The sequence below is a fragment of the Uloborus diversus genome, chromosome 3, assembly GCF_026930045.1.
Source record: "Uloborus diversus isolate 005 chromosome 3, Udiv.v.3.1, whole genome shotgun sequence".
Classification (NCBI taxonomy): Eukaryota; Metazoa; Arthropoda; class Arachnida; order Araneae; family Uloboridae; genus Uloborus; species Uloborus diversus.
Genome location: NC_072733.1, coordinates 176,955,588 through 176,975,990, shown reverse-complemented (window position 1 = coordinate 176,975,990; position 20,403 = coordinate 176,955,588). Strand labels below are relative to the sequence as shown.

Sequence of the window (20,403 nt, the reverse complement as noted above, 5' to 3'; positions counted from 1 at the left end):
TATCGAAACCAGGTGTTAAAAATAACAATTATTATCACACTAATTATCAATTAATCAAAACGTTTAACACAAAAACAAGATCTAACTTTATTTGTTGTGTTTCAAAAAAATTGTCTAAATATAGTCTTAATCAAACATTTTCTAGTTTTTTAACAAGAAAAATATTGTCGTGCTGGCAACCTATTTTATTCGGAACTGAAAATAAGGGCATTAATTCATGTGATCTTTTCAATGCAATTTTCGTTGACCATAATAGGAATAATTAAATGCCCAATACTGATTTTCATACCAAATCAAGTTTTTCACGATTATTTTTCTATTAATTTTCAAATTATTTTGTTTTCTCCACTGCTTCGAAAATGCAAATACAAAATACTTAACTTTAGCATTTTAAGCAAATATACCTTTTTATCTGCTAAAAATATTGAAGTGTCATCTTTTGTAATAAATTATTGAGAAGACTAGGAATTTAATCAAGGAAAAAAACGCAAATAAGTTTTTTATTTAACATTTTAATTTTTTTTTACTTTTAATTTAACTTTATTGAAATAAAATTTATTCATGCTATAAATTTTATAAGGCTTCAAAGTCAGCCGTGATATTACTCAATGAAATGTGTTTGATTTAAAGTTCAATGCTATGGAGAAATCTGATTTTTAATAAAATATTTTTTTTTAAGTTTTAAAAATAAAAATATTTACACTGCTTTCAATTTGAAAGATTGCACATACCACTCTGCCATAGTTCGTATCACTTTGATATTTTACTACCATAAATACATGTGATAAATTTCCAAGCAATAGAAAGGATAAGCTGAATTTTACCTTTAAATATTGCTTAAGGTGCACCTTTAAATAGTGTTTAAGGAAATCGATCTACTAAGAATGTCAATAATATCTAGAAACAATTTGGAATACTTGCTTAAAAATAGCAAATATTAACACGCTGAATATCTACATGATTATTAAAGCGTATAATACAATGTTTTGTGAAAGATTGATTGTTTATAGAGAAATCATAAAACTATCTAGGGGATTTTCAGCACAATTGCGGTGCTCTAGACAGTACTGTTGGGAAATTGGTAAAACCCCTCCGCCGTACGCGAAACGTAACTTTTAGGAACCGTTGGTAGAAAGCAGAAAGGTGTTTAATTTTGAATTAGCTGGTAATACAATTACCATATGGTGCAGTTAACTGCATAGGACGAGCTTTTATGCGCTTGAACGGATAGCAGCACCCGACGAGCATAAATTAACGGTTCAGGCAAAGTTATCATCCCAATAATCTCTGTAGGAGAGAGAAATTGGGGTTCCACCTCATGTCCTTCACTTTCTTGGATAACTTGGATAAATTCTTTAACTTGTAAATATGTCCAGTTTTCAAACTTTTATATTTGTTGGTTTTCTTATTTTTTTTCATCTACAAGAAATTAGAGTTAATTGCAAAAGATTTTTCGTATCGATTGTAAGGTATAAAGATTCCTTTCTTCAGTTATGTTTAGAGCTTTAAAAACGCCTAATGCCAACACGTCCCTACAAAGTCAAACTGAAAGAAAGGTGTTCTTCATCTTAAAACTTTAAATCTTGCTTAAAACCTTTGACTTAAGAGTATATCATTAAATCAATGACACTTCACCAAATCATCCCTGTTTACAGATTACAGAAATATTATATTGTATCCATGCCTACAGTAATTAAGTATCTTGGTAGCGTAAAATGATATATTGTTTTTTGGATTGTATTTTGCTTTTATATGTAGTATACTGTAAAAGAAAAGAAGCTTATTATACGGATTGTGTTGACAAAATGACGAGAGTGTTTATATACAATGATAGATTGTTTGTTATGTTCGTAGAAAAGCACTGTAGTGTATATTGCTGTTCTTTATAAATTTGATGGAAGTTATTTTTGTATTGCTATAAAATTAAGATATAATGAGTAATAGGAAGAATAAATATTTAAAAGAGTCAACGCATCAAGTTTAGTTGGCAGCGCAACATTATTGCCATCGTCACAGGTGTAACCTCAGAGACAGTTAAGTTTTTTACTTCGCCTTGAACGTAGAGTGAGTGTACCTGAACTGTAGTTCTCAGCATTGACTGAAGAAAAAGAACGAATTCTTTCAGAATTGCTTGCATTCAGGGATCATTAAGAAATAAAGGTTTTTTTTTTAAACTATATTTAAAACTTGAACTTTTTTGACGGTTTTTTTTTTTTTTTGTATGCATATATACATTTTCTTTTCTTTCCTGGAGTGACATGTTACAACGAATAAATAAACAAGGCAAATTAGATGCAATTTCTTTTACCATATATTAACAAATGTGACTGGACGAAACATAAAACCAATATCATGCATTTTTTTAAGTATAAAATGCTTAAGAAATAGTACATCAAATATTATGAAATATAAAAAAAATAAAATTGATTTTATTGAATTGTTGTAGGGACGCAATTAAATTTCAATAAAAATATCATCCAAACGTATATTTTCAACAAGTATTCCCATTTAAATGCTGAAAACGAGTGCTTAGAACTTCATCCACATGTTACTTTTGTTTCCCTTTTTCCTTGCCAAAAGAGCCTCATGTCTTGTCAAAAATGTGTCAGTTTATGACTCTTTCATGATGAGAAATGTAATTGAATCGTTTCGAGAAAAAAAAGAAACGGTTTCTCGAGATATTTTTTTTTCTCCAAGCACGAAGCAAAACGTTGATAAGACCTCTCCAATACGAGTAAACCAACCGCAAGACGAGCAAAGAATCCGAAATTTTTATGCCACGTCTTCTTCGGTTAAGAATATGCAATCGATGAAATTGTTTCCCATTGCTGTTGGAAAACATCCAATTTTTCGACATGTATTCCAAATGCTTTGCTTCATACAGACGTTTTTTCCAAGTTCCATGTTTACGTGATGTAACCATTAAGATAGCGGAAGAACTTGCCCCAATGTCCTGCAATAAAACTCAAAAGAGTTTAAGAATTACTAGGGTTTCGGAATCGTATCTTTATGGCCATTAGAGACAATAAAAAATATGACAATGTCGTTACATGTACCCACCCCCGTTTTTTACGACATGTTTGTTTGTTGCTCTTGCTCCTGTTTTTTTTTTTTTTTTTTTAACTTGTTTGTTGCTTTCGCGGAGAACTCAGTCTTATTCTTTTAAAAAATGACGTTGACAAATTCTTTTTGTTGCAGCTCACCGTAAGGAAACCGAGAAGGAATAGAAGCTTACGTGAAATACGTTTTTATGGGATCACGGCTTGCTACACACAGTTATGCAGTTATATTCTGAGGGAGCATTTTTCATGAATGAAATCGATAGGGTTTTTACACAATAATAAATTGATTGTGTTTCCTAAAAATACCTTACCTTGAAGAAAAATGTGAATAAATAAAAAACTGCGCTTAGTGCTGTGCACCATCAAAACATTTTTATTAACTATTAATAACTTATATTTCTGCGATAAAAAATGCTTTATGTATAAGAGATTGACTTAATTAGAACAGCAACAACTATGTGAAATACTACATCTTAAAAATAAAATATTCTGGAAACACCTCATTGGTAAATTTAATACGTTAATTTTCGCCAAGAAAAAAATATAGTATAAATAAAATATTTGATGCAAAAACCCTTACTTGCTCTTGTTTTGATGCTTACTCCATTTCTACTTTATCTTGAGATACTTGCAAAACCGAAGTTTCTAAATGCGGACTATGTCTTCATTAAATACTATTAACCAGCATTAAAAATACTATCTTCGTATCAAGAAGATAGGTAATTTAAATCTACTTACATCTTCAGTTGTTGACCTAGGCGGCATGAATAGAACTAACTCATTAACTAAAACAAGTAACTAAATGTGAATAAAAATGAAAACTATATTACACACATTTTCAACATCGTACGGTAAATCACACTGAAACAATATTGCATTGCGAATTGACAAATCTGAAACGTCTGATGTGGACTATAAGTAAGTCAACATTTTCATGAATTTCAAATATATTTTGACGGAATCTTTAGTTTTTCACAGGTGCAAATGGTCAACGGAGAACAGCTGTGGTTACATGCTTTAACTCTACTTGATAATTAAATTTCAATACATTTTAAATTTTAGTGCAACTACTGCTCCTCCATCTTACTTGAAATGTATAAAATGAAAAAGCAAAATATGTGCTGTTATCATAAACTATTTCAATTTTAAATGTGTTCTGATGCATTAATTATAATCAGAACTCAAAGCAATTCTTCGTTGGTGTGAATAAAAGCAAAATTGTTTAATCCATAGACTTACATCGTATTAATTAAATTTCTTCGAAAATCTTTATTAAATAAAATGCTCAAAAAAGCTACAATCTAATAACACTACAAATCATGAATGAAAGTTCCAACAAAATATAGTTGCTCTAAATTTAATACTTTTGATAATAATAAATAATTCTTTTTCTTTTCTTAAAGATTTTTCCTGTTCCCGAGTTATAATTAATTCTGAAAAACCTCTAAAGTGCAAAAGATATGCTATTGTTTTTCTTGAAGCAAAAGAACGAAAAATAAAATTGGATCGGTGGAAATAAATTTCGCAAATGCATGATTTATTTCTCATCTTCAAGCGTTTACTTCGAAATTTGAAGAAAAGCTTCCGTTTTACGATAAGTGTAAGGCCCCCATATTGCGCTGTTCCAAACTTTAAACAAGTGGCTAAAATTGTATAATTTAAGTTTTCTTATTTTCTTCACTCGGCGTAGAATTTAACAACACAAAAAAGAAGATCCAGCATTGTTATATCGCAATCAGCTTTCGGGCAAAGTAAGAGAAGATAAAACCACCTGCTGAAAATTTCATGAATCTTGAATCGGTTCGTACTGCACATTCGGAGTTCTTTTTTACTTAGTAGGCGGACTTACACATACATAGAAGCGAGATTTAGCGAGAAATATAAAAAAAAATACGGTTGCTCTTATATCCTACATACAAATGCGTATATATACATATATAAATGAGCTCGCTTGAATGTGTAAATTTACAATCTCCGTGAAATGTTGCTAAACAGAATAATAGATGAACTCTTTAGATTTTACAAAAAGATGGAAATTTATGGTTCCGGATGTTTACGTAATATTATGAAAACGATAATGTTACTATCACGTAAAAGTGTCCTGTCATTTTACGCATCTACGCAAATCTTAGGCAAGAAAACAGAAACGTTATTGGAAACATCTAAATATCAGATTTCCATACAAACCGACTAGTTGTATAGATAGCTGTGTAAGTAAATGTAACCATTCTTTGACGGAAAAACTAAATATTAAGTTTTGAAGCATCTTTGGAAAAAAAAAACTTCTTGCTTTTCTTGTACTTAAATTCTTATTTCTTCTTATTGATCGAAGAGCAAAAATTACTTTTTCTAATTCTACATGTTATGCAATTACTTGTAACTTGTATGATATTAAAGACAAGACTTTTAATACAGATTCATACCACATTTGTAATTCCAACAAGGCAGTTAAAGAGTTATGTGCGTGTCCTGAGGCTTTTGAAACACTGGAAATAAAATCGTATGTCATTGCACCTGAGTATTAGCTTAGTAAAACATGGGTAGCCATAGGGATTAAACGCTAATGTGTTAAATTCCCTACACCGTACAAATTTCCCTATCCGGAATTGATGCATTGCATTTCCTATGCCAGGAACCTGCGTGTTGGCAATTTGAACAAAATAGACTGCGACTAAGATTGATTAATCCACTTCTAACTCGATGCAAAGCCTTAGTGATTTCGGTACTAAATGGTCCCATCAAGTGATTTACATGCTTAATATCAATCCTAAACACAGTTCATGGAAGTAAGCATAGACAATATGGAAACAATGCTTTATTTTTTGTGCTTTGCGATATGATCCATTTTATGAATGGTGAATGTCAAAGAAACTCTTTTTGTAAGTTTCTATATTGTTTTCAATATATTTTGTTCAATCAAGCAAGTATTTTCATTTTGTGTTTGTGGCCAAATTATAATACAGCATTGAAAAAAAATTCGCTGAAGGTATTGAATTTTCTTTGTGTGCGTTCACGTTTTTACAATACTTTTTCATTGTCTTTTGCTTTAAGCATGAAGATTTTTATATACATTAATAGCTAAATGAGTGTAAAAATATCAGTGTTTTTTTTTCTTTTAAAGCTCCGAAATTCACCCCAAAAAGTAAAATTTATTTGGATTGATCACTCTCCGTTCCTGAAAACAATGATCATTAAGGGAAGTGGTAGATCCTAGAGATGTTTTTAGAGCATACAAAAGAAAGCAATAGCACCAACAGAAATCCTTTACGATCCTCTTAGTGTATCTTAAGAACATTATGATAAGAATAGATTTAAAAAGAGAAACTTAAATGATTATTTTATAAAATATACTTCTTTCCATTATGGAACTGATTCGCTTTATAATGGGAGAAGAGATTCGTCTACTTCAGATTCTTTGTTTTATCTGAAACAAATTTTGCTTCGATTTCATTTTTAGCAGCAAAAATTGATTATTAGCGTCCTCGTCATCAGTGCGACCTGAGTGCACTACGGACCTATCTATTTGTCACCTGTTCAAATGAGCTATACATTGATTCTGTCCACTAAAATGGCCTTGGAATGCCATGTTCCATCCGTAAGCAACAACAAAATTTCGAGAAACAACCTTTAGGAAAAGTAGCAGTAGTATCAACCCAACATGCCGGAAGGGAACTTAGAGCAGGAATTAAAATGGAGGGAGCAAGTCCCATCATTGGTTTAGCAAAAGCTGACCCAAAGACCCCAAGTCACGTGACTCAGCAACGACGAATGGTTGGCACGTTTTGCGTGAAGCAAGTGAAATAAAAGTGATTTCTTCTAATGCTTGGCTTTAAAATCTATCACATGACTTGGGGTCTTGGTTTCCTGAAAGAACATCTTCACTTCCTCCCTTTTATCTCTTCTCAATGGAAGGGAAGTGTCGCCTTACCTTCTGAATGGTGCAAAAAACAACGTCCTTCGTTTTGTAGCATTTTTGATGCTCTGGTTGAAACGGCTGGAAAAATAGATTTTGCATTCTTATTCTAGTTTACTTTTAATTTCGTTAGCAAAAGACAGACGTGTGATCAGACTAAATTATTTTTATTGCTTTTCTTTCGTTATCTCTGTTTTGGCTTTCGCTTACCGAAAATTCCTTTGCCTTAGTTTTGTAATTTGGTGGTCGTTGGGAGGGGTTTTGATGGTATCTCCTAGAGGATAATTAACATTGAGTTGATAATTAACATTGTGTTACCTTAGAAAATTACCCATTAATCGAGGTGGTCGCTTTTAGAAGTTTCAGTTTTCAAACTGCTTATTTTATTAGTCTTGCAAATCCGTAAAAATACCGTAAACTATCGATATTAAACAGGTTGCATGTTAAAACTACATGAAAGTATTTAACACTGTTTTACTTACGGAGTTGAAAATTTTGAATAAAAGATACAATTTTAGCTATTTATACATTTTTTTTACTGTTTTTATCAATATACCTTTTGCTCGATAACAGACAATAAAAGAGGTGTTTTTAAGTCATAAAAACACCCATTTCATTTTAAAAAGTAAATTCATTACATTTTTTACAGCAAATTTCACTTTGACGCATCATCGTCACTGTTACTATCAAGTGTGTTGAATTCACTGCTTGCGAGATAAAGGTTGTAACAATGTTGATCAAAAGCATATTTTACGCTTTTTGTGCGGAATGACCAATAGGTTTTAATTTTATGTGTATTCAAGCAGCACAATTCCTCATATAGTCAAGTGCGTTTCTACTTGAAGTTTCTGAAAGTGCAAATATAGCGTATGTAGCAAATGTTTAGGGTAGGAGGGTACGTGTTGAAGGTATCATGTCCGCCTCTTCTCCTATCAATCAGCAAAGTTGTTATTCTATGGGAGTTTTTAGCATTCGAACGCTTCACAGCATGTCAAGCCTTAATTTGGTTCATTAATGCATTTTTATCAAGGAAGTAAATGTCACTTCGAACTTTACTAATTAATATTGAACAGTTTAATGTAAAAAATATCAATTAAGAGCAGCTTAAGTTAGTAACATAAGTTAAAATAACATAAATGCATTCGAAATCTTTAACTTAAATATTTGCTTCACGACACTATAAGCAATATTATTAAACATCAGAAAATTCAAGTAATATTGCGCCGCCATAGTTTGTTGCAAAGGATATGTATGTACTAATTAGTAAATTTATATTTTGTTTTCTAGAAAATGCATAAATGATTAACGAAGCCATTTTTTAAATGGTTTAAAAATAATGTTTCTGTAATTCATTGAAATTTAGTGGGAAACATCCATACTTAAAAATAACTTTCGCTATAAATAAAAACCATTCATTGCCTCGCTTATTTCTGCAACTAGCTTCACAGTTAGACCCAACTCCGATGCGCTAATTTTGTTCAGTTAATGACGCAGCCTTTTTCAGCCAAATTAGATAACAGTAAAAGACCTTTTCTTTTGAAAATCATAATTAAAATGGCTGAATTCCGCCGCAGAATGTTGAGCGAAAAAAAATGGCAAAAGGGAAGTTAAAGCATTTAGAACCGTTTCCTCTTCATTACTACTTTTCCATCAGAAGTCATAAACGTGTTTCAATTTCAGGAATAAAAATGCAAATTAAATTACTTAAACTATTTTTATTACAGAAAGTTTAATATTTACGAGTTTTTAAATGCACAAATTTGAGGACGGAAAAAGTCAGTTATGGCATGCAAAAAAGCTATAAAATTTTTCGATAAATAGTGGCTCAAATTAAAGTGACAAAACTGGATTTTAGAACAATAAAGTTAAAAAGTGCATTAGCATGTTATTTTCTATTAGTAGAAACAATAACTAAAACCTGAAGAAAAACTTTTCGTGCTTGGTATATTGCAATTGTCAGACGTAATAAAAATGATTTTTTCTATAAAAGTTTTTTGTACTGGTTTTGCTTAATGAATTAGTTTTTGACATTAACAATTTTTAGCCTGTTACTATTTTGAAAATTGGTAATAACTACAAGGATTTGTTTTTAATATTTATTCATACTATTGAGAATTCAAATAAAGTTTTCATTGTTAAAGTGTAAACTTAAAATAATGTGTTCTCGCTTCTTTCATGCATTTGCTTTAGAAAAGTATTCAAAAAATTTTCTCTGTGAATGATTGAGCCAAGTTAAACTTTAGAAAAGTCGGGACTGAAAAACTCAATTCAGTATAACCAATCACATAAATTTGTTTAATTAGTTCATAACGTATTGCATTTTATTCCTAAAAATTTTTAGGAAAAAGGTTGCTTTGCAAGATTTCTTAATGTACGTTTAAAGCACTTATTTTTTTTTAAAAAAAATTAGTTATGCGTATGTATGCTAACTGAACATACATTTTTCAGCAATTAAATTAATACTTTGCTTTTAAAACGTTTGAAGAACCAAAAAAGAGCAAAAATATTTTCGAAGGATTAGGATCATATCCTGCACCACTATGCAAAAAATTACTAAAGCACATTAGCAAGTGCTTCATATGAGGTTGAGAAACTCGTGAAAATGTATTTTTGTAAATTATTTTTAAAACATCGACAAATAACAAAATGGTTTTAGATATGGAGAGATAACAATCAGAGTTGTAGTACGCAAAATTGTAGTTCTGGTAAAATGTAATAAATGCCAAATATTTATGAAAACATATCTTACAAATATGTTTTTAATCAGTTGTGTGAACTAGAAACAATATTGTTTTCTTTTCTTTCATGGTTAAATAAAGTATTTCACACAGAGCTTAACTAAGTCGTAGAAGCTCAGCGGACGAATATGATAAAGATTCTTTCCATTTCATCGAATTCCACTCCCTCAATTATTACTGAGCAAACTACTTATTAGTAGGTAACGTGAAAAAACCGATGGGAAGAAGTAACTCAAGTTTAAACGGAAAAAAAGACCTTATCCCTTCGTTATAAAGAAAGTAGCCTTAAGGCGATTTACAGATAGAAATAGAAAAAAAGAAAGAAACAATACAACTGCATCAGCTAAGTCAGCTAGTTCATTACACCGAGAGGAAGCGATTGATTGTACTTACCATTTCTCTGGATTTTCAGTTGTCATTGATACAACACGCAAACGTCCTTTCTGGTAATGAGCATTTAATTGCTTGCTTGAACTACAAAAAGGAGATCTGGCAGCAGATGTGATAAACACTGAGGTGGAATGATTCAGCGAGTAAACCTCACCATCGATCCACGTTGTGAACTGGCATCGAGTTCAGGTAAAGCAGCACAATTCCTCAGCTAGCAATATCTCGTTAACCAGTGTCGCCCTTTGTGTGTCACTGATTTCTCATTAATAAAAGGGTTCGTGTCAATGTCAAGATACTGTCAGAGATTCATTAAGTTGCTTGCCGTATGAGTACTTTAAAATTGTTCGACACAGCATTTGAAACAATTGTTTCCGTTTCAATTAATGAAATAGTTTCCTATGACGATTGCGTTTTCTATGAAAATGTTTCCTTTCTTACAAACAAGACTAGAAGTTTAAAGCAAACGTTTACATTTTAAACTGACATATAAACTACTTTGTTAGCGAAATATGAGATAATGATTTTATCAAATTGTTTTCATAACTGTTAAAAGTTTAAATGCTTTGTGTAGCATCTATTATATTTTTTTAAAGTTTGTAGTAGGACAAATTATCATGGCTCAATAAATTGTTATTGTGATAAATGGTTTTAAAAAATCCTATCAAATAATTCAACCAAAGCAATTCGATGACTTTGGAAAATATGCCATGATTGCTAGCTTTTCAGGAGGCAATAAAACATGCTAGGTTTTTAGCACGTTGCGTAGTTAGGGAGTTTAATGCAATGAATTTCTCTATTTGTGGGCAGCAATCGAAGTTACTCGTTTTTTCTTCGGATGCAGCTTGAAATGATGATCAAGTTAAAAAGTAAAAAAAAATGGCAATGCGTGGAGTTATCTGGTCTACAGTCTATGGCATTGATTTTTTATGATTGAAACTGTTCGATTTAAAAAAAATAAAGTAAATTATTGTGGTAGTACATAATCATTTAAAAACATCGTTTCTTACACAAAATTTCAGTCATATTTTTTTTTTTTTTTAATAGAAACCTCATTCTGACATAAATGTAATGCAGTAAGATATCTGTGTTGAATCTGAAATTAACTCTTTATTCTATGAGGTGACTTACATAATTGAAAAACATTTTCTTCGCTTCATGAAATGTATTTCGCATGGTAATTAATGTTAAGATTGAGATTTGTTAATAGTGAAAAAATAAATGAAAACAAAACAGCTTAAGTATATAATTTAGCCGTTTTACTTCTTAATAGTTCATTTTCACACCTTTTCAAAATTATTTAAAAGCTCCTTATACCCATAACGATGCATAAAGACACACTAGCAGGGAAAATTTGTGCAAAATAAAAGTGTTAAGAATTTTTTTTTAAATTGAACAGCTGGGAACAATGTATTTTGAAGCAATATTTTGCACTGAAATATTAATTTTTATTTTTAGCGTTAAATGTGTGTCTTCAGAAAAGAAAAAAAACGAAACATTTTCCTTTTTTTTTCAAGAGGCAAAGTAAAAAATATTTTCTTTCTACTAAATCTTTCTACTTAAATATTAAAAAGATTTTTATGAAATAAATGAGTAAACGAAAGAATAAAGTAATTTATAATGCACCAATATACGAATAATTAAATAAATAAATTAATTAATTAATGCATGATTGAAAATAAAAGAGTAAATAAAATTGAGCATGAATAAGAAAATATGTAAATGAATGAATAAACAAGTAAATTATTAAATGAAGGAATGTAAATGAATTTATTAATAAATAATTGCGTAAGTAATTTCTTATGATTGAATACGTAAACGAATTGAGTTCGCACTCAGTTGACTAATGTGCGAAACATTTAAAATAAAAATAAGCTAAATATTAAATAAATTACTTAATATTTTATTAACTAAATATATATTTAATTTTTATTAAATTAATCTATACTAATTTTCTTCGCCGAAATTTAGTAGATCTAAATCAATACTTAAAAATGTTAACAACAGGGACTTTATGGTTTTATTATAGCAAAAATAACTTTTTACTTACATCAAAATGTTACAATATGAGTATCAAGTTTTAAAAATTCCATGTATTATCATACGATTTGATCTTTAGAGGCATTTATTTCTTGATTTGAATCGATGATATATGTTGCTATATATATAGTTGAAATGTTACTAGATAGGTGGTGCTAAAAAAGTAGATATTTCACCATTTCACTTTAGCCCGCTAGTTCACTTTGCCCCAGATTTCCTAAGTACACTTTTATATTCAAAAAAAAAAAAGCAAGAGAAGGATCTAAAGTTAAAAGGTTGAAATTATTTTTATGAGGGAAAGTATCGTATATAAGTATTCATAACTTTTCACGGTTTGACCAATTAATTTCAGACCTAAGACGTGTTTTATGACGGGAAAAATTGAACTACCATTTGTATTTATAATTTATCTTTCTGTATATAATTTAAATAAGGTTTTGCGGAGTTAAGTCAAATAAATTCAAAATATTGTCTGTTATAGTAAATCTAAGTAAAATGGATGTCTTTGGATCCCAGCTTTTATGATTTTGATTCATTCAATCAGGTATTTAAATAAGGGACAATAAGCACTGTACAGCAAGAATCTACCAATGAAGCCAAATACTTTAAATTTGCCTTTAAATTCGTTATTTATTTATTATTTATTTATGCATTTTTTTCTCGTTAATGCATGAGACAACGACCTATTTTGGACTAAAGTTTTGTTTAGACTGTCTTTTTTACTGTTTTGTAAATATAGTTTCGTACATCTACCAGGGTTTAGTTTCTAAAAAATAAAGAGGAGATGTCCAACAAACCTTAATACTTATTTTGAAACTTTGCATAAATTCTATTAAATTTGTAATAATACACGACAAATTTAAAATAAATAGAGGCAAAACTCTAGAATAAATTAAGATAGGCGTCCAACGATTATATTTTTATCTTGAATTTTTATTCTTGACTTTTTTCCCAAAAATAAATCTTTAAGATCCCGAAAAATGCTAAAAGAAATCCTTCTAATAGACAAGCAAAATTCCTTTTCGAAGCCTTATATAAAAGTGCACTTCAGCTTACGAATATTCTGAAATAAATTTTTCTAGTGAAAAATTTAAGGTATTCTGTTGACACGACCTTATAAATTTTATCCTTTAATCTTTTGAAACATTATCATGTGAAATAAGCTTCTTGTTCTTTAGATAATTCATTAAAGTTTTAATACTTAAGTGCAAAATATTTACAATATTAAAAAAAAGAAAAACAAAGAATTTCTGCCTGTAAAACGGATGTTAACCTTTCATATAATCGATGATCATACTGTATGAATTGATTCCTATTCCAAATTAAGTCCTAACAAGGTAATTTCGTTAAAAAAAATAAAGAAAGAAAAGACAAGCTATTATATTTATGGATCAGCTCTAAAAGAGCGGATGTTGAAACATTTGTATACAGTAAACAAACGTTTTTCTGCTCTCTTGAAAATGTGATTTACGTTAGTCTGGTTTTGCGGTGCAGATATTTATTGGCACACGTCCAATATTTGAAGACCACTCTGTCTGATAAAAAGGCAATTTCGCCCCCTTCATACCATGACGGCTCATTTTTTAGTCCCTTAAATAATTATGAATAATACAATGTGTAATCAAAATGTAGTGACTAATTGTCCGGTAATGGGATTAGTTGAAAAAGACACTGGATTTCAAACACAATTGGACTTTCTAGTTATTTACCTGAGTCGTTAGTGTGAGGTTGTATTTATCCTGCCTGTTGCACATCACAAATTTCAAACTGATGACTTCGATCCAAACTGATTTTAATGCAGAAGAATTGGACTGATGTCTACAATTAATTTCGAATCAGTGACCGGCTCAAAAACGCTCAAATCGTATGATTCCGTGTTTTCTGAAAAAAGTTTGAATATCTTTCCACGTCCACCTTACTCACTGAAATTAGTACCATGCTACTAATGGTTCTTCCTAAAAACTAAAACTGCTTTACGAGCACAATTACTGACGCTGAAAAGGCTACGATGGGGAAGGTTTTCATTTATTGATTCAGCATTTTTATAACTTCATCGATTCGCCCCCAGATAATCAAAACTCTAACAAATGTATTCATTCATAAAACAAAAATCTGTATTTAACGGTCAAGTCTATATAAGTCACAACTTAGCACGGGACTAACTATATAAGGCACTGTATTAAGGCACTATATTAAAGCTTAGTTATTATAGTTTAATATAAGGCACTGTATTAAACTATATAAGGCACAACTTAAGCACGGGAAGTTCAAACAAAAGGCTTTAATTTCACTTAGAACGGTTATTAATCACTATCATCAGTTCTTGCATATTCTAAAATATTCAATAGAGCAATTGAATCTTGAGAATGATTATTAGACATTTCACCAGTTATTAGACAACCTGTTTTTGATGACTAAAACAATGAGCACTGCTGTATTTTTCTAAAAATGGTGCTTAAACTCTTTACGTATTACATTAATATTTTATTATTAAACGCGATTTTTCCTTTTCATATTTTGTTAGCTTAATCGCAGTTTCTGTGATAACGATTAAGCGCAAAATGGAAATAATATATCATTGTCAAATATAACGTTTCATTTTATCGTGGTCCTACATAATTTTCCCTCTTTATCTCTGTTTTAAATCTTCTAGTTATTGTCTCTCTTGGTTCCTCTATGAGTTTCTATCAGTTACGAAAGAAGAATTTCTTTGAAAAACTGCGCTTTTTACCCTCATCAAGACGTATAGCTTACATTCTATTTGTTTAAATGGCGCTTAGGAGGACTTGGCGCGATTAGTATGGTTATGTTTTTTAACAGTTGACGGTTTCCCGGCAATACATAAGCAAGAATTATCTATCGTAATCCTTTAGCCAGACCGTTCCGCGTTAAAGACGCTGAAGCTGAAGGGGGAAGATGAAATTTTTCATTTCACGCTGCGATACCCGGAGATGAGCTTCTCGTCCCCCACCCCCTTCTTCTCTTCACTTCACTTTTGAATATCACGTTCCACCATTTGGTTTTAACGCTCCTTTTTAAAAGCTTTCTGCAAGAAACGTTAGCAATTCTTAACGTAAAGGCTCAAGCTTTTTGAGTTTGCAAATATCTTGGGGAAAAGGGAGGTTATGGATCGCATCATATCAATTACACATAAAATATGCGAAGTCTTTTATTATTATAGCGTGTTTGTTGAAGAGCGACCCCAGAGTTTTCAATTTCAGAATGAAGTAAAAGCCTGATAAAATGATAAAAAGAAAACTTGCACTTAAGTTTTTCTTCTCGTTTTGCAAAATGATGTATGCATTTCTAAGTGTGATATATGTGCTTTATTCTTACAATTGATAGATCCGTGCAATTATGACACTTTTTCAGCAAACATACATGTTTTTAACTGCTAAGAGGAAGGATAAGCTGTTCAAAAGCTTTGCTTATGCAACGACAGTAAACTTAGTAATTGTTCTAATAAATGAACACAATTAATATTTTAATAATAAATAAAAATTGTACCTTTTTGTGCACACCATTGCTTAAGATTGATTGCGAACAGAAGTATGAACTTATAAGCATTTGGACTAAACTGCAGCAAGATAGCATAAGTGAATGAGTATCCGTTTCTAGCATTACTTATTACTTTTAGTGGTAGAAGTTATAAACTAATTTCCAATATTTGTAATTCAAAGGAATAATTAATACCTCTATCATAAAAGCGCAGATAATTTTTTCGTTAGTGTGGTAAAAGCGTAAGTTCGGATCCTAGCTAAACGCTCCAACTTTCCCATTTATGGACGTCGGTTTTCTAACATCAGCTAGCTATCTATCCTTCATTGAACTTATACTGAATGTGTTTTAATGTTTGTTTTTAATATATTTGTTTTTGTAAGTTTCATGAAGACTGTGTACGCACTTTAACTTTCTTTAAAAAGTTCTTAATTGATTGAATTATTTTGAATTATCTGAATCATTAATTAATCGGTTCTGAACGTCGAACAAAGTAAGAAAAAATATATTATGAATGCGCATTTAATTTTCAAAGCTAACTCTCGTGCGTTTCAGAAATTAAAGCTTTGTTTTAGCATTATTTTCACACCAATTGCCGTTTACGCAATACGTGAGACGAGGTTTTTGCAATGTAATAATTTTGAAGCGCAAGCGTTTATATTGTAGCTTGTTTTCTCCGCATTATATTTTTGGTTGGAAGGCAAAAACATATGTACAGAAGTTTCCTGCATCGTAATCGTGTCATGTAATGACGAAAACTAGACTCACCATTTAAAAATATTCCAACTAAATATTTCTTAAGTGTGTGTGTGTGTGTGTGTGTGCGTGTGTGTGTTTTGGACGGGGGGAGGGGACTCTCGCTTAATACTTTTAAAAAACAAGAGTAAGGCATCGTTTCATTTTTGTTTCACTGCCGTCGTTGAAAAATAAACAAGCCATTCACGTCCTTATTATTTTTCGAAAAAATGCCCTTGAATAAGGATTTTTATATTATCGCTGTCAAGGGCGAATGATTCGCGCGGGGTACATCCTACGTTAATAAATTTATTTTTAATTTGTATATGACGTTGTAATAAGCAGTCTTTGTTAGTAGGTTTTGCAACATGGATCACTGTGAAAAAAATTCCTTTTTTATTTGAAATATATATATATATATATATATATATATATATATATATATATATATATATATATATATATATATATATGTTTTCAAAAATAAATTCTTAACATCTATTGTTTGTACATTTTTCGAAAAAACTGATTTGCTCATAAAGTGCCCTGTTATATGTCTCATGTTGTTAGACTAGTATTTTAATTTTTACTCTTAAAAATCATAAGAATTTCACGAGCCGTTTGTCATTGGCATTGACAGAAAATTCGATGCCAACGACAAATTTGAACGTAAAATATTATAAGCCATACAGTTATTGAAGCACAATAATACAAAACCAAACTTATATTCAAAACAGCAAATATTTTTACTGGATTTCTTTTTCGAAAATTACCATACATTCTAATGACCAGAGTGTATGCACTCATATAATTGTTAGCTTTTGAATTTATCAAAATGCAGCAGGCGCTTGTGCAGGTGTGAAACCTCATTTTTTTTTTTTTAAATAAAGTATAGAAGATTGATTTTAACTCTTGTTAGGCATCATAATTTTGTGTTTAAAAGTAAATTCATTGGATCAATAATTTATAAAATTCATCATAAAGAACAAATGAAACTTTTTTGGTCTTAAATATGATTCTAATAATTTCAAAATATGACACCGTACAAGACGTAGCTGCTGAGAATATCCATGCCAATGAAATGTAAAAACATTTATTCTGTTGATTTAAACTGTTTTTAATTGAAGGGTGTATTTATTTTAATTAAAAAAGAATAACATCAAATGAAGCACATTTGATGTTTATAAATTTCAATTAAGTCTACCATATGATTTAACAATTTTCAAAGGAACTTTCCCCCTATTTTTAGAATCCCGGATTAAATTCTGCTGCATGACTTGCTAAGAACTCAGTGCTACACTTTGAATGTTTTTTATTTCATTTCTATGTGTTTATGAATAGATTTAGTGTATACTAATTGCCTTTCTCTTTTTTTTTCAGTAAAGAAAAATGCTTTCGCTGCATCATAATTCACTATAAACATGCAAATGTTCTTCAATATCGAGAAAGTATGTATAATTTATGTTGTATATAAACCTCTGTTTAGAATTGTACTGAAATTTAAGCATTAATGAAAATTGCTTGAAAAGTGTTTTATAAAATAAGCCCTATTTTATTTGAAAAATAAATGTATACGGTAATAAATATGTTTTACGGTAATAAGTCACAATAATCTATTAATCTAATTAAAGTGATAAAAAAACAAAGTTAATAAAGCACAAATTCTGAAGAAAATACAGCATATAGCCATTTCAAGGTTACAATGGAGCCTCTTCATCAGGGAAAAAAGCTCAACAACACAGCAAGAATGTCGCGAGAGAGCTAACATCAACCACGTGGGCGCTGGTGTACATATCAAAAAGGGCAAAACGATTCCTCGGCCCTCTATGTTTCGGTTCGTAAGCTTTTTGCACTGATGAAGGGACTGCATTGTAGCCTTCAAATGGCTATATGCCGTATTTTCTACATAATTTGTGCTTTAATTACGCTGGTTTTTCCACTTTTACCATATTGTAGCACAAAGATTTTTTGATCAGTTAGCATATTAATCTGTCTCGAATTACAAAAACGCTGTTAAAGTTAAGTTCTATATTTAAAAACTTACTCGTTCTTAACAAAATTATATTTACCTTGACAACTAAAGTCTTATTAATGTAAGAACATAGTCTAAGTCGCAATTGAAATTAGAAAATAATAATAAATAACTTTATAGTTATTATCATGAGTTTAAAAATAGAATTAAGTATAGTAAAATAATTTAAGAATTTGTTATTATGCACTGAACCTGCAATATCTATTGAGAAACATACAAACAAACATAAATATAATATTATTATTTTTCTCGTTGTTTAACATGTAGGATAATTTATTACCTTTGAAAAATTTCTTTATCGAATATTGATCTTGTTACACTGAAATTGGAACCAAAACTAAATTCATGACAAAAACGTTGATCCACAAATATTCTTTTCAAGTGTAGAAAACATTTTTCGCATCATAAATATATTACAAAACTCATTTTCATGTTCTAGAAGCTAGGTACTAAGCTAAGCTATAATATAATAGTCAGTGATATGTCGGGAAATACATATTCATGAAGGTTACTCTGCTACTAGTGATCTCTGTAAGAAATTTGATAAAGCCTAGCACCTAAACCTGGCTGTTAAATTTTCAAAATACGATGTTGAAACTATGCATCACGCATGCATTAAAGGTTCAGATTATTCGAAGCATGTCCTTAATGCAACGTGAACAGGGTTGTAATGATATTCTTTTCATGAAACTATCAAAGGCTTTGCTTTGTTCTTTTATTATTCTATTATTCCAGGGTTTGACGACTTCGGATCTTTATATAGAAACATTTTACTTTGTTTTTTTAATATCAATTTCAGAATTGCAGATATTCACAAATGAGTTATGTACATCAGGTTTTTGGACAAATTTTGTACATAATTCAGTATGGATTCATAAATTGAATTTGGAAACAATGAAAAGAAATAATCTTTAAAAAAAAATTTTTTCTCAGGGGGGGGGGACTGTTTGAAAATTAATGATACTGCATTTCCAGTATGATTTTGGATGTTGTAGTTCGAGAGGGTTTTCTTAAAATATTAATTCAAGGACATACAGAAATACGAAATGGAAAAATCGTAGTTTAGTTCCCCAAAAAATCTGATATTTAAATTTTTACTTTATTGTAAAAAAAAATTTCGGTTTCGAAGCAGTTGAAGTAGTTGCGCAATAAATGCCTGTGATGTGATCTGAATAAAATGTGATCCGGAAGTACAATAATCTCATTATTATTTCAATTAAGTCAATGATTCTCTCAATTTTTAGAAGAGAACGATATATCAAAAGAACCGGAGAAAGCATCAGAGAGTTCAAACTTACATTGAAATAAATTTTTACTACTTGATAAAAACTAAGGAAATTCATTACTTATGTAAAAAAAAAACGAAACTGTCATGGTTTTAGTACATATTTTACTGCGCGACAGAAGAAAACCTTCAAAATGTTTCTTGCACCATTCTTGCTGATTCTTAAGTAAAATGATACCAAGAATCCAAAAATGATTATAGTTTGTCCCCATCACACCCCCACTTTTTAGCAATGGCACCCTCTTTTTTTAGTTTTAGTTTTTCAGTTTCATAGCGATTCTTTTTATTTGGAGGGGATAAAAGCCTTGTAATAACCAGTAGCATTTTTCTGAATCACGACAGAGGTGCTAAACTAAACGATTTATCACTTTTGAACAATATTAATTAGTCTTTGTGTATCCCTTTCTTTATAACTTCTTGATATAGTGAAATACAATGCGGGCGGTGCATCCATAGAAACAAAAATAGGTTAATAAATGCCATATTCTTACCATACTTATGTTCATTTTTAAATCTCAATTGTATTTGTGAATGTAAGTTAAGACATACTGGAAGATTTTTTACTAAAGATCTGCGATGCGACTCTGACTACGTATCATGCGATGCGGCTAAGATTTTTTTATTTCATTTTTTTTTCCAATTCGTCAATTTTTTTGACATAGAGGTCATAGAAGTCAGTCCTTTACTCTGGTTTAATCCAAAAAAAGCAAAAA

General features: G+C 30.3%; 1 protein-coding gene across 1 annotated transcript in view; it reads left to right on the top strand.

Annotated features, from left to right (window-relative positions):
* Positions 1-20,403, top strand: part of LOC129219063 (uncharacterized) — a 145,891-nt gene that overhangs the window by 38,071 nt on the left and 87,417 nt on the right. Inside the window, exon 2 of the mRNA XM_054853382.1 lies at positions 17,754-17,821. Within this exon, the coding sequence (XP_054709357.1) occupies positions 17,754-17,821 (68 nt within the window). The remainder of the gene's footprint in view (positions 1-17,753; positions 17,822-20,403) is intronic.